Consider the following 13,914-nt stretch of genomic DNA (forward strand, 5'->3'; position numbering starts at 1 on the left):
AAGGAAGTGATGATGAATTTGTTGAGTCTAGTTTGTCAAAAGGGTAAAAGTTGTGGTTTTGTGGGGTTTGAGCATTAATTTTATCTTGGTGATTATCTTCTTGAGATATACACTATCAAAATAGCATTGGCATATAATAAAACACGAATAACTATCTCCTGATAATGATGTATTGGAACTGAAGCAGAGAGAATTGGCAATCAATGATTAATGAAATCAAAATAAGAAGTCTTTCCCAAACCAGTAGGGAAGACCCCAAATCTACGAGAATTGGGTCCAGAGCAACTCAGTCTTGATTAAGGACCTTCGATACCTAAGTTATGCCCTTTCTGGATGAATTTTGGAACCTCATTGAGAATCAAGTGCCAGGGTCGGAACGCATGCATGCATTCATGAATGAACACTATAATAAACCCTTATGTTAGGAGACATAATTGGATGATGAAGGCCGAAACTGAAATTTGACTGTGATGGGATGTCTTTCCATTTCAGGGGAGCAGGTACATATACCAATGCGGTGACCTGTCCTTTTCAGATGGGGAATTACCCTCGTCTCTTCATACTGTGCGGTGGAGTCCGGGTCACAGTCCTGATTCTGACTTTTGCCTTCTGTTTTCCAGCGTCTGGTGGAGGCTGCAGAGGAGGCACATCTGAAGCATGAATTTGATGCTGACTTGCAGGTAACCGTCTATATATAGTTTGAGCCAAATGGTTGGTGTGTTTTGGTGACTAAGGAGAAAAGCTTTGAGAGGATGGTACTGACTTGGCATTCATGTGTCTTTCTCTTGTCGAGCGAGGGTAGCAATCCTCAGTCTGGTTCCACCAATGGCAGTTGTCACAGACTCACATGTCTACCAGATTTCAGTGAATTTTCCTGATAGGGGGAAGAATTATATCAATTAGTTGACGGTAATTGTTAGGATTCTCCATGGTAAAATGATAAAATGGTAGCTACCCAAAATCCTGTTTCCCAGGTTACATTTAGAAGCATAAGTGACTGGAAGCAAGGTTGTGATGGATTTAACCTTGAACTAGTTATTAAAAACAAGAATCTTATGCTTAAACATTACGTCCTTGGGAATATCTATTTAAGAAATTTGTTGTAGTAGATATAATGATGGTAGACTAGTTGAAGAGAATATTGTCAAATATAGCAAAAGAGAAGGAAGCAAAAAGACCTTTCTAGCTTCCTCCTGAAGGCGCTTATCTGAACAGTCTGTGATTTGGGGTTTTTGTACCTTCTCTTCACTGCAAACAGAACAGAAGGAGCAAATCCCAATTTTTAGGTCTGCTCTTTGTCAAAACAAAATTTCTTTTGGTACTGTGTGTTCACAATCAGAATGTAGTGTTTATTTTGCAGTGTTTTCATTTACGTGAGGAAAATAAAGAGAAACACAAATCTTAAAGTGACCAAAAATGGTGTTTGTAAAGCAGCCTTGGTCCTTGATCTGTCTCTTTCTCATGGCTACACTAAAATGGGGGGAATGGATAAAAGGTTAACAAAAATAATATTTATAAATGCGCAGTCAAGGTTAAGAGAAATCCACAATGTACTTCAGGCCTGAGGAAGTAATAGGAAGAAGGGAGTTCCAGAGTCCAGGGGAGTGTCTATAGGGAGAAAGTATTTGGTGGAGAAGTCACAGTTATTCATGGGGAGCAGGCAAAGGGAGGTTATAAGGGCAAACAGACCCCTCCATGTTTGTCCTGCTCTCTTCTTGTCCTGTCTTTGAAGACTGTAGCTGGTGGTGTAGCTGATAGAGTTCAGTCTCCTGAGTCATTGAGAATGTTAAAGATGGCCTGGAGGGGCCAGCAGAAGTTATCAGGGACATAAACTGGGTGTCACCATTAGAGGTAGCATACACATAAAAGCAGACAGAGTGTAGACAGGTGTGGGAGGGGCAGTATGGAGAAGTGGTAGGGACAGTCACGACCAACGAGAAAACAATGGGATGTTGGCACAGGGTCCTGAGCAAAATTGCAAGAGAAAGGGCAGAGTCTAGCAAGAGGAAATTTGAGTATATCAACAAGAAGCTTGCCTTCCTGTAGCCATCCTTACATGGTGGCTTTATGAAGAGTGGGCGGCCATTGACTAGCCATGCCTGTCTTCAGCCCTTACTGCAGAGGACTGCATGGCCTGGAGTAGGGTGAGGTTTAATGAAAGGGCCAGCAAGCCGGTTCCTGGGTGTAAACATGGCCAGAGCCTGTGGAGTGTGTGGTCAGGAAGCACTTCTGTCTGCCTTTTGGAATCCTGGGTGCCTTTTCTGAGCGTTTTGGTTGGAAGTGACAGCCCCTCAAACCAACTTAAATCCATGTATAGCAATTAAAGTAAGCATCCAGGGCCACTGTGCTGGCTTGGTGAGTAAGGGCGATGCCACCATGATGACTTGAGCTCCATCTCTGGATACCACGTGGTAGAAGGTGAGAATCAAGTCCTTCCGGTTGTCCTCTGACCTACACACACACACACACACACACACACACACACACACACACACACACACATACACACACACATACACACACATACACACACACATACATACACATACACACACACACACACACACGCACACACACATACACACACATACACACACACACTGGCATTTACTTAGCTCCAACCTTACCCCTCAAAATAAAGAAATGAATATAATAAAAATTTTCAAAACAAAGTAAAATAAGACTCCATTGGTACACACGAACAACACACCGGTGTGTAGGTAGATACATGTTTTGTTTTTAAAGGATAAAAGTTTCTCACAGTAAAAGTTAACTAATACATATAAGGAAAATGGATATAAAAAGATCAAAGAAATAATCATTTAAGGTAAGAATCTTCAATGGACCCTAAAATAATGGGTAAGCCTTGAGCGAGAGCAAGGTATTGACAGTGTCAAAGTGTGTCTCTACAAATTATATATATTGTATTTATATGATGGGGAAAATAGCACCTCTGCTAGCTAGAAGCCTGCTCCATATGTGACAACCAGGAAGGTGTTCATTATCAGCCATGTAATGAGTGACACACTAGTGATTCAGGTCACATGTCATCCAAAATGACTATCCAGGTAACTATAGACTTCGAGGCAACTGTAGAATAACTCTTTGGACTTCTCTTTAAAAATGACAAGTTCAAGAAAGAAAACTTCTGCAGTTTTTTTTTTCCACATTAGTAGAGATTACGGGCCCAGGACAATAGAAAGAGTGTGTGATTCAGTGCTGGGGCTGAGCTGGAGAGATTTGAATGCAGGCTGTGTATCAGATAGTAGCATGCTGTTACTGTTGAATTGTCTGGCTTTGCTGTGGCTCTGACTTTTCCTGGAGCGAGTATTTAGATTCACGAGTCTAGCAGGAAGGCGTGAGTTTGCAAGAGAGTAAGAGAAGTTGGAAATCAGAGCCGTTTGGGAAAATCTGGCATGCCTGTCTCTGATATTTACAGTCGGCTTGATTCTGAAATCTGTTTTCAATAAAGCATAGGTGGGCTGGCGCTGGGGAGGGGTCAGCATGCTGGCTTGTAGGGATTATATGGTCCTCAGCAGTGGAAAAATGCTTGGGGCATTCTGGGAGATGCTGAGGGAGGGATTCTCTTTTGCAGTCTGTTTGAAGCTATTGTTCCCTCCCCAGACCTTTCTGGTTTCCCATTACAGCTGTAGAATAAAATTCTGGGCGAGAGGCAACCGGCCCTCCCTGTCAAGTGTGGTGCTGTGAACACAAACGAAGCATTGAAATCTCTTGAAAAACAAAACAGACACCAAGAAAAGTAGCCTGTAGCTTCTGTTCTCTGGGAATGCTCTGTATGTCTGCATCCTTCCTTCGCCTTTTCTTTATGTGAACGAAAAAGTAGCAGAGGGCACACTGTCGCCTGAACACAAGGAGATGTTGCAGTAATCCTTTGGTATTATGAGTGTCACTCGCTATCCTGACCTCAGACCTCGCTGAAATCTCAGGGTCAGAGCAAACGTGTGCTCTTTGGTGGAAACCTGTAAAAGAGAGGCCTTTGATAGCAGGGATGTGCATCAGAGCATCTGTCCCTGCTCAGAGGGAGGCTTCAAAGCTGCTGAAGCTCTGATGCTATTAAGTGCAAGTCCTTTAACGGCCGGGGTGTCAGCCCGTGGCTATTACGAGGTAGCAGGCCTGAGCCTGGGCTTAGAGTTTATTGCACTGATGGTCCATTAGAGCTGATCAATTGTTAATCTGGGTGCTGCTGACCTTTCTGCGACCCTGCCAGAGGACTGTTTCTATTAAAAAGAACCTCAGATACCATCTGCTCACCGTGTAGTAAGACCAGGAGGGATCCTGTCCTGTTACTGACATTTCCCACACTGCATAGTTTCACATTTCAGAGTTCTTAGCTTCATTATTCCCCTAAGAGAAAAAAGGTGATATGTTTGCCCCTGGAATCACTTTACATAGTAGCTTGGCATCACTGCCTCATTCCAAACGGTAAAAGTGAAAAATCTGTTATTTGCTGGTAGTATCATTAAGAGCAAACCCCTCCCCAATTGTCTTTATTATCAGGGTTTTGTTTGACTTTTAAATTCTTCTCACAGTCTCTCTGGAGGTTTAACTGTTTCCCTCCAGGCTGCGGCCTTGGCAGCTTAGAGCCCTCTGTAAGGATCCTAACTGTGGCATTATTTTGTTAGCACTTAAAAATGATGTTGAGTCATGAGGCGAAATGCATCCTCTGATGTGTATGAGAAGAACCCAAAATGAACAGCTTCCTATAGAAGGCCGTCTGCCTGGCCTTCGAGGGCTGGGTAGCTTTCTTATGGACTTCAGTTTCTCCCTTTGGCTCCTTCCTATTTATGGTTGCCTATGGGTTCTAGATTGTTCTTCTCTTGGTTTAGTATTTATTCCCCAAAGTCTCCATTAGGGCAACATATAGGAACAGCTGATAACGCCGAGGCTCTCTGACAATGACAACTTCCCTTTGCAAAAATTTATGTTGTGAATTAATATAAGATTTTGCCAAAGGATTGGTAATTATGGTGAAAACAAAGATTCGCACAAACCAGCTAGCATGTTAATTATCATGTACATTTTGCTGTATCATGCATGATCATTCTCATAATTTTGATAACAAGCCTCTTTATTCATGGAGGAGAGAGGTAGGGTGCCCCAGTCTCAACCACCTAGCCTATTGATACACAGATAACTTGCCATAAAATTGATCTGCATACCTAATAAACCCAGGCAAAGTGTCTCCTCCCTCTTCTCCCATCCCTTCTTTTTCTCTCCCTCCACTCCTCCTCTACCCACTGCCCCAATTCTTCTGGGAAATTTTTCCATTGGCAGTGAAAGAGAAGAAAGAAAAAGCCTTTTGACAGTTTACTAAAAACCTGCTTATCTTTGAACCACAAACATATTTTCTCTGAAAGCTGTCTCAAATAAGTGCCAATTGCACAGAATTGGTGCATGGAGGGGGAAAATGTGATTTTGAATTGTGAATCCCGCAGAAGGACTTCTCTTGCAAACTTTTCTATAGTAAGCTGTCTTTGTTGTAAGGGGGAAATTGCCCAGGGTCAGTCAGAGGACTTACAGGTATGAGTTAGGCAAGAGATGAAGCTGGGAAGCAGTAGAGTGTCCCCAGTGTGCCCTTCTGCTCCCCTCCCTACAGCAAGTTACTTGTCTTGTAAACACAGTGGTCTGATTTCAAAATGGGGGCTAGGAGGCTCTGGTGGATAGGGATCCTGAGGTAGGATGGCAGTGGTTAGTACCTGTATCGCTTCCCCATCGTGCCCCCCACTGCTGTTCCTGTGGCCAGCCTGGTCTACAGAGTGAGTCCGGTATCACTTACCCAACATGCCCACCACTGCTGTTCCCATGGCTAGCCTGGTCTACAGAGTGAATCCTCCATCACTTCCCCAACCTGCCCACCACTACTATTCCCGTGGCCAGCCTGGGCTACAGAGTGAGTCCTGCATCACTTCCCACCTGCCCACCACTGCTGTTCCTGTGGCTAGCCTGGTCTACAGAGTGAGTCCAGGCTCTTTCCTCTGTCTCCTTTATACTCATTTCCCTTCTGCCTCCCTGGAAACCACTGTAACAGTTTGCAACACCATAGATTAATTTTGTGTATTTTTAAGCTTCAGGAAAAGTGAAAAATAATGTAGTTTGGAGGTCTAGTTTCCTTCTGTAAACACCAAGCCTGTGATTTATTCTACGTGGCCTCAGTTTCTTCTTTCCTAATGGAAAGAACGGATATTATGAATTTCCCCTTAAATGGAGCCAGGATCGCATTCCCTGTCTCCATTTTCATGTATTTTGTTTCCGTCACTTTTCAGTTTGAAATATTTTCAAGTGGAAGCCTTTTTTTGGTCTGTGGGAGCTGCATGTTCAAGTGTGAGCATGGATTAGCATGTTTCTCCTTTGGTGTGGATAAACTCCTGGTCATGAATTTGGAAGGTCTCTTATTACACATTTACAAACTATCATGTCTTCCTAGTACGTTGACTCTTTTGCCATTGGGAAAGATTCTTGCTTCTGCTTGCATTCTAGGTTATATTTCACTGGGTTTTTAGTGTGTCATTCTTTTCGGTACTACAACCTACATGTTGTATTTCCTAGGGACACTTGCACCATGGTGTGGAGTCTGCCTCTTCTTTTCTTCTTGAGACAGGGTTTTCCTGTGTAGCCTTGACTTGGCTGTCCTGGAACTCATCTGTAGGACCAGGCTGGCCTCCAGTTCACAGAGATCTGCCTGCCTCTCCAGTGCTGGATTAAAGGCCTGTGCAGCCGCTGCCCAGCTTGAGTCTTGCTCTTCTTTCATTCTGAAAACCTTTGGATTGGAGTGAGATGCTTTTGTTTACTTATACTCAATAGAATATTTGGTGTAGTTTTATTTACTACCCTCGTTTCTGTTTTCTCTCCTATTTTTTTCTTGGCTTAATTGAATATATTTTAGTGTACCATTTAATTTATCTTTTGGCTTTTAATATCCCTTAATAAAACTCTCAGTTGTCGCCTTGGGGATTATAGTACACTCCTCCAGTGTACAGTATGTCTAGACTTAATTGGGAATGCAAAGCACCACTTCCTCTAAAACCTCTATAACAACATAATTTTACCTTCACTCTTCACTGTGGAATGACCAAGGTACTTATTTCCATGCCTTATAAGCTTATAGCCGAACAGTGTGTGTGTGTGTGTGTGTGTGTGTGTGTGTGTGTGTGTGTGTGTGTGTGTGTGTATGTTTTACTTTGCTTTATTGATTGCCTGAGGCAAGATTGTACCATGTATCCTAAGTTGACCTGGAACTCATGACTCTCTTGCCTTCTACCTCCTAAGTGATGGCATTATAGGTGTTCGCCACTACACCCAACCCTACAAGTTTTTGTTTATTTTTTAAAAGCTATTATTTTATTTTATAAATAGTTTAAAGACTACTGTCTGCTTAAGAACTTAATGTGAGATATCAGTGCATTTTAAAGCACACTTCCCACTTACTTGCTGTCTCTGGAATTTCTCATTTCCTCCTCTACATCTTTAGCTTCCACCCCCCTTAACTTGAAAATTTCTGATTTTTTTTTCAATGTAGGTATGCCAGTGACAACTTAACCTTTGTTTATCTAAAATATCTTCATTTCACCTTCATTTTTGAAGGATGATCATAATGGATAGAAGCTAAATTGACAGCTTCATTTGCCTTTGAGCTCTTTAAAAAGAATTCTGGCCTCTTGTGAGCGACAGTGGTGCCAATGAGACACTGCCTAGCATCCGTATCTTGTTCCTTTGTATACACTCAGTCATTTTTTGCTACTGCATTTGATTTCCAGTATATGGCACTTATATGGCATAGAGTGATAAGTTAAGGATGCTCTGAGCCATGGGTTTTCTTTACCTGTACTTTTTATATGTCTGCTAAGATTCTTGATATTATGACAAACTTCGGAAAGTTTTAATTTATGTTTCTTTAGAATTGTACCCGATCCATTTTCTTTATATTTCCTTCTAGAACTTAAAAGAAATGGTCCTCAGGATTTTAAAGGTTTTTTTCCCAACCTATAGTTTCTCCATGTTTGCTAACTCATCTGTTGTTCCATTCTGCCATTAAACTTGTTAAAGGAGTATTTTGTTCCAAGTGCATTTCATTCTGAGAGTTTTGTTAAATCCTTTTCTTGGTTTCATTTCCATTTTTTTTTTTGCTAAAATTCTCAATCTATGTCCTCACTTTTGTCAATATTTTCTTTTACATCTGGATATATCTACTGTAGACACTTTAAATCCCTTCTGTGTTAATTCTACCATCTGGGTCATTTATTCAGAATGATTTTTTTTTATTTTATTCACATTTTCCCTCTCTCTTTACACATGTAATCTTTTTGTTGCTTGCTAAACCCTATGATAACGTGACGGTTTGGTTTTTGTGTATTTCCTTATTTTAACTTAGGATAATTTCTTCTATGTAGTTAATATGTGTTCCTTCCCCTCAACCAAAATGCAGTCAGTTGATTAAATTTTTGGTGGAAGAGTTGTTAAAGAAATGAGGCAAAGATGATAAGCCGTGCACAGCATGATCCGCCTCCTACATTCTAAATGGCCGTATAGCCAGCAAGAGAGCACTGGCTTCTTTGTGCCAAAAGAATCATGAAGATTATCTTCTATCTAAGAGAAAGACAAAATGTGTTCTTGTTATAGACTCTTGAGACGTAAACATTGTCTATCAAAAACTAATGTTTTCTATAGCTTCATGGTGCCAGCACTAGCTTCTATTGTATGTCTAGATGGAAGTGTCAATATAAGCAAGTTTGAAAAAACAAAGTGCAGCTTTGAAGCGATGACCTCCAGCCTGGTTTTGTCTGGAGTGCCATTTGATTTTTGCAATCTGGAGGGAGGGAGGAAAGATATTGTTTGTCCTTTCCTGATTTTTCCTTTTATTTAAATACATGTACTGATGCCCTATTAGTGACCCTCTTACATTTTTCTTTGCTACTTATTGATTCATAAACAGTGGCTCTTCTACTGCTAAAGCATCAAGAATGAACAACCTGGGAAACCCTCATTGTTCATCTCTTTCCTGTTACAACATTCTTTTGTGTATCATGATCCTATAGGCTTTGGTCCATGAACAACAGTGGTTATGTCTAAGCTGTTGTAGAAAGCATCCTTCCTACCAAATCCATAGCTTCTTTTGTAGTCCTTGGTCCCATGTTTTTGTTTTTGTTTTCTCAGCTAGCCTCCTCAATCCTGGATTATTTATTTTAAATAAATGTTTGCTTAAGACTCACTTAAGTATACTTTAAACAAATGAACATCACCAGTGTAAAAGTTTATTAAATGTACAAATAAGCAAGTGCTTATAAGTACCAATTGTGTTGTATTCATGGTGCGGTTATCAGGTTTTAGATATCAGCCAGTCCAGGAAGAGGATGTTTTGGGATGTCAGCCTTTTCTAATGACCTAAGAAAAATAGATACGGTTCTACTAATCACAAGACAGGGTCACCTAGCAAGTTTCCAGAGACCACAGTGCCTTTCATTTGGAGGGCCAACAGCAGAGGGTCCTAGCAGACCCCAGGCACTGCCTCAGTATTGCTCATGAGAAAATCTTTTGGCAGTTGTGTGAGTGTCTACAGCTGCTGACTTATGGTGTAGAGGTTTGACCAACAGCTGTTTAATTTTCAAAGTAATATTATGTATATATTATGCTGCTGCTGCTGCTGATGATGATGATGATGATGATGATGATGATGGGGTTGGGAATGTGAGGGTGGGCTGTGCCACAGCATGTGTGTATGATTCAGAGGAAAATTGTGAGAGTCAATTTTCTCTTTTCACAGCTGATTTTGAGCATCCAACTCAGGTGTTCAGGTTTTACCCTCTGAGCCATCCCCTCAGCCATAAAGTAAATTTTGATTCCGGTACCAATCCAGAAAGTAGACAATTTGGAAGATGTCCAACCCCAGCAGAGTGTTGATTAAGCAAGCACCTCTACTTAGGTAGGCTAACTGAACCCCCATTCACACTTCATTTATAATACAGGAACCATCGTATACATGGCTTGGAGCATGGTAGCTAACCCTGCTTTGTTCAAATTAAAAGTCCTTTTATGACTAACAATTTTATTTTTCTCTGTTGGCTGACACTAACAGAGTATAGCAGCCATGGCTAAGAATGACAGACAGCATTAACAGAAACCTCAAGTATAGGCTGTGGTGCTCATGCCTCACAGACTTTTTTCATCTATTCCTTTCTCTACAGTACTATGAGAGAGGTGCTGTTAGGAACCCTGAGTCACACAGAGAGAAGCTGCCCATTGAGAGGGCCAAGGTTATGCAAGGTCAGTGGGAGGCGCCAGATGCATAGAGCCAATGTTGAACCAAGGACCAGACAAATCTTACAAGGAAGCAAATTTAAGATGACATTTGCCATGGATTATGTGAAAGAGCTATCAAATGATTAAAAAAGACTTTTCTAGAATTGTTCTGTCCCACTTCATCTCACAGAGATGCCTGGTAGTGTTTTTGCTGTTCACTTTCTGTCTCCTCCAGCAAAACATAAGCTCTGTAAGTGTAGGTCCCTGCAGACTCAGACTCATTAGATGCCTATGTACGCTGGCTTCAGCTGCTACCCACAATACAATGCAAATACTACAAACCAAGTCTGAGTCAGAGCTGTGAACTGTCAGTATTTTATGACATTATCATCTTTTTCCATCAGAGAAAGTTGATTCTTTCTTGAAACGAAAGAGCCATTTATCAGAGGCTATAAGGTTCAAACACAATCTCTTACTCTTGTGTTATTAGCGGCAGCTGTTTAATGAAGCCATTGGCCTTTATTGTTACCTGTGACAAATATATGAATTTATTCATTTTTCCTCATGCCAATGCTATTTACCTATCACTTAATATGCAGTTACAAATACGTGACTATAATTATGAGCAAGATAACTGATTTGTACTTAATGAGAATTAAAGTTAATGTGTGTGTGTGTTTTCGGGTTACGGTGGTAAAGAGTTATGTGCTTCTAGAGAGAACACTTTACAACTGGGAAGGAAAATAATTGCAGGTAAATGTGCTCTGCAACTCAGGTTTCTGACGCCAGGGAGGGTCCCACCGCCGCTCCACACTACACATGCGTTGCCTACAATCTGTAGTCTCTTCTGTTGGGTACTTACAGGGAGATGGCCAGTCTCAATGGATGGTTGTTTCACAGCTAAACACGTGTGTTTTGTGGTCCTGTCCTGATCTCTGTGTTAACTTAGCATGAGTATCCCCTGCCAACTCCCTTCAAAGCTACCTGTCAGTCCTTTACAGAAAGTCCTCTGACATGTTTTCTTGCCTATGGCAAAATAAAACAACAGCAGGCATTGGGGTTAAGTAGAATATAGCAGCCTTTAAAAAGTCAGTAGCCATTACTGGAAGAGGAAAACAATACTTTTGTGACTTGGGATTTTTGCATTATCAGCCAAAGGCCATGATTTTTTTTTTAACCAACCACGTGACCTTGGGCAAGACCTGTGTCCCTTTCAACTTTATGTTGCCCCTAGTAGAGAAGGGTTGGGACTAGTTTGATTTTCTTTTCTGATCTAGAATTAACGGGTAAGGTCCAGATGTATGTGTGTGTGTGTGTGTGTGTGTGTGTGTGTGTGTGTGTGTGTGTGTGTAGAAAGAGACAGAAATTATTTTTCTTTAGGGTATGTGTTCATTCTTTTAGGAATTATAGTAACTTCTTTAGGCACCACATTGTGTTCAAGAGAACCACTATTTGAGAATATACTTTTTCTGTGCTATTTTCCCATCCCACAAATAGATACAAGCTTCCTATTTTACAATCCCAAAAGGAAAAACTCCAGGAAAAATTACTTAATTAGATCATACACAGATCCTTATAAATAATTTTATTTTAGAACTAACAATTCTTATGTGTAACATAAAACATATTTGGAGGTAATTTTAAGAACTTCACTGTGTAACTAAATGGTGTGTTTGGCTGAAACCTTAATTTTCTGTATGGCTAAAGACATTCAAAATCAAATTAACCTTTGTTTCGACTTGCCTGAAAATGATTATGTCATGAATATCAATGTGTTCATAATCTGTCCACCCTCTGCAAGGGTTTCAAATGGCTGAGAACACCCAATCACTGAGACATTTTTATTTTATCATATTGTTGTAGAATTTAAAGCCCTTTGTCATCCCGTTCCAATGGAGAGCAGTAACAGTTGGGAGGGCATGACAGCCTCAGAGCAGTATTTTCTGTAACAGGGGCCAAGAGGAACAAGGGCTTGGGAACAGCTTGTAAAAATGTGTCTTAGTTATGAGGAAGTAAAAGGGGAGGCTTCTCATGTGCTGTGCCAATCCACATTGTGCACAAGGTAGATAGTTGCAGTTGGGAAGTCTGTTTAGTGCAGAAAATCATGGCTCATTTCTCTTCCAGAGATGAGGTCAGGGCTGTGTCTCTGCTTTTTAAACTCCAGGTGTCTCCATCTCTATGATGAGTAGGATCACAGTTCTCTGGTTGAAAGGCATAAAGCTTTGGGAGGTGTTTGGTACCTGCAAAGCATGTGACATATCTTCTTCCACAGCACAGCATCCTAGAGTGATGATCAGCATCCTAGAGTGATGATCAGCATCCTAGAGTGATGATCAGCATCCTAGAGTGGCGGTCAGCATCCTAGAGTGGTGGTCAGTATCCTAGAGTGGTGGTCAGTATCCTAGAGTGGTGGTCAGCATCCCAGAGTGGTGGTCAGCATCCTAGAGTGGTGGTCAGTATCCTAGTGTGGTGGTCAGTATCCTAGAGTGGTGGTTAGTATCCTAGAGTGGTGGTCAACATCCTAGAATGGTGGTCAGCATCCTAGAGTGGTGGTCAGCATCTTAGAGTGGTGGTCAGTATCCTAGAGTGATGATCAGCATCCCAGAGTGGTAGTCAGCATCCTAGAGTGGTGGTCAGCATCCCAGAGTGGTGGTCAGCATCCCAGAGTGGTGGTCAGCATCCCAGAATGGTTGTAGCATCCCAGAGTGATTGTCATGGCTATTGTGATGATGATTTTGACCAGTATTCTTGAAATGCAAAGATGTGGATTAAATTTTAATGATACATTTTGTCATTTTGTTCTATGTGGACTGTCATGTCTGTTAGGCAAGGTCCACATTCATTTTTGGCATCATCACTAGAACTTAGGCATACAGTTAGTGTTCAATAACTATTTGAAGATGAGCTGAATGATTGAAGAAAAAAGTAAAGGGTTATTTTGAGTTAGACACTTGCTAGGAAAAATTAAAGATGATATTCACCAATGGTAAAGAATGGTAATACTTGAACAGAACTGATTGTGACTTTCATAGCTTAGAACCTGAGCCTCATTTAAACCTTGGGTCTCAGATTGGGTCTTTATTCACAGATGATCTGTGGGCCCTCTTGAGTACATGGGAGGACACAGAGGGAGAAAGACCTGGAGGAATTTGCCCCCATAGTAATCATCTTCAAGGGATCAGAAGGCTAGCAAGATGTTTGGGTTTGTTTGCTGGTTTTGAATAAGATATCCTTCCTTCCTTTCTTCCTTCTTCCCTCCCTCCCTCCCTCCCTTCCTCTCTCCCTCCCTCCCTCCCTCCCTCCCTTCCTCTCTCCCTCCCTTCCTCCCTCCCTAGCTTTGGATCCTGTCATCTCTGTCTCCCAAGTGCTGGGATTGCAGGCATGCCTCACCAAGCATATACCGTTTTGGGGACTGAACATGGAGCTCTATACATACTAAGTGAGAACTTTGCCAACTGAGACCATAATGCCAGTTACTATAAACTCTACTGCTGAAGTTTTTTTTTCTCCTAATATACATCTACATGTACATCTTTGTACCATGTGCATGCAATACCTGTAGAGGTCAGAAGAGGGTGTTAGATCCCCGGAACTGTAGCTGCTGACACTTGTTAGCTGCTATGTGGGTGCTTGGAACAGAACCTGGGCCTTCCAGAAGAG

The 13,914-nt window shown here is 41.5% G+C and overlaps 1 protein-coding gene across 1 annotated transcript in view; it reads left to right on the forward strand.

The window, feature by feature from the left end:
* CACNA2D3 (calcium voltage-gated channel auxiliary subunit alpha2delta 3) overlaps nt 1-13,914 on the forward strand; it is a 798,196-nt gene that overhangs the window by 255,835 nt on the left and 528,447 nt on the right. The window contains exon 4 of the mRNA XM_084794478.1: nt 621-680. Within this exon, the coding sequence (XP_084650604.1) occupies nt 621-680 (60 nt within the window). The remainder of the gene's footprint in view (nt 1-620; nt 681-13,914) is intronic.

The sequence above is a fragment of the Acomys minous genome (assembly GCF_964271855.1).
Source record: "Acomys minous genome assembly, chromosome: 9".
NCBI lineage: Eukaryota > Metazoa > Chordata > Mammalia > Rodentia > Muridae > Acomys > Acomys minous.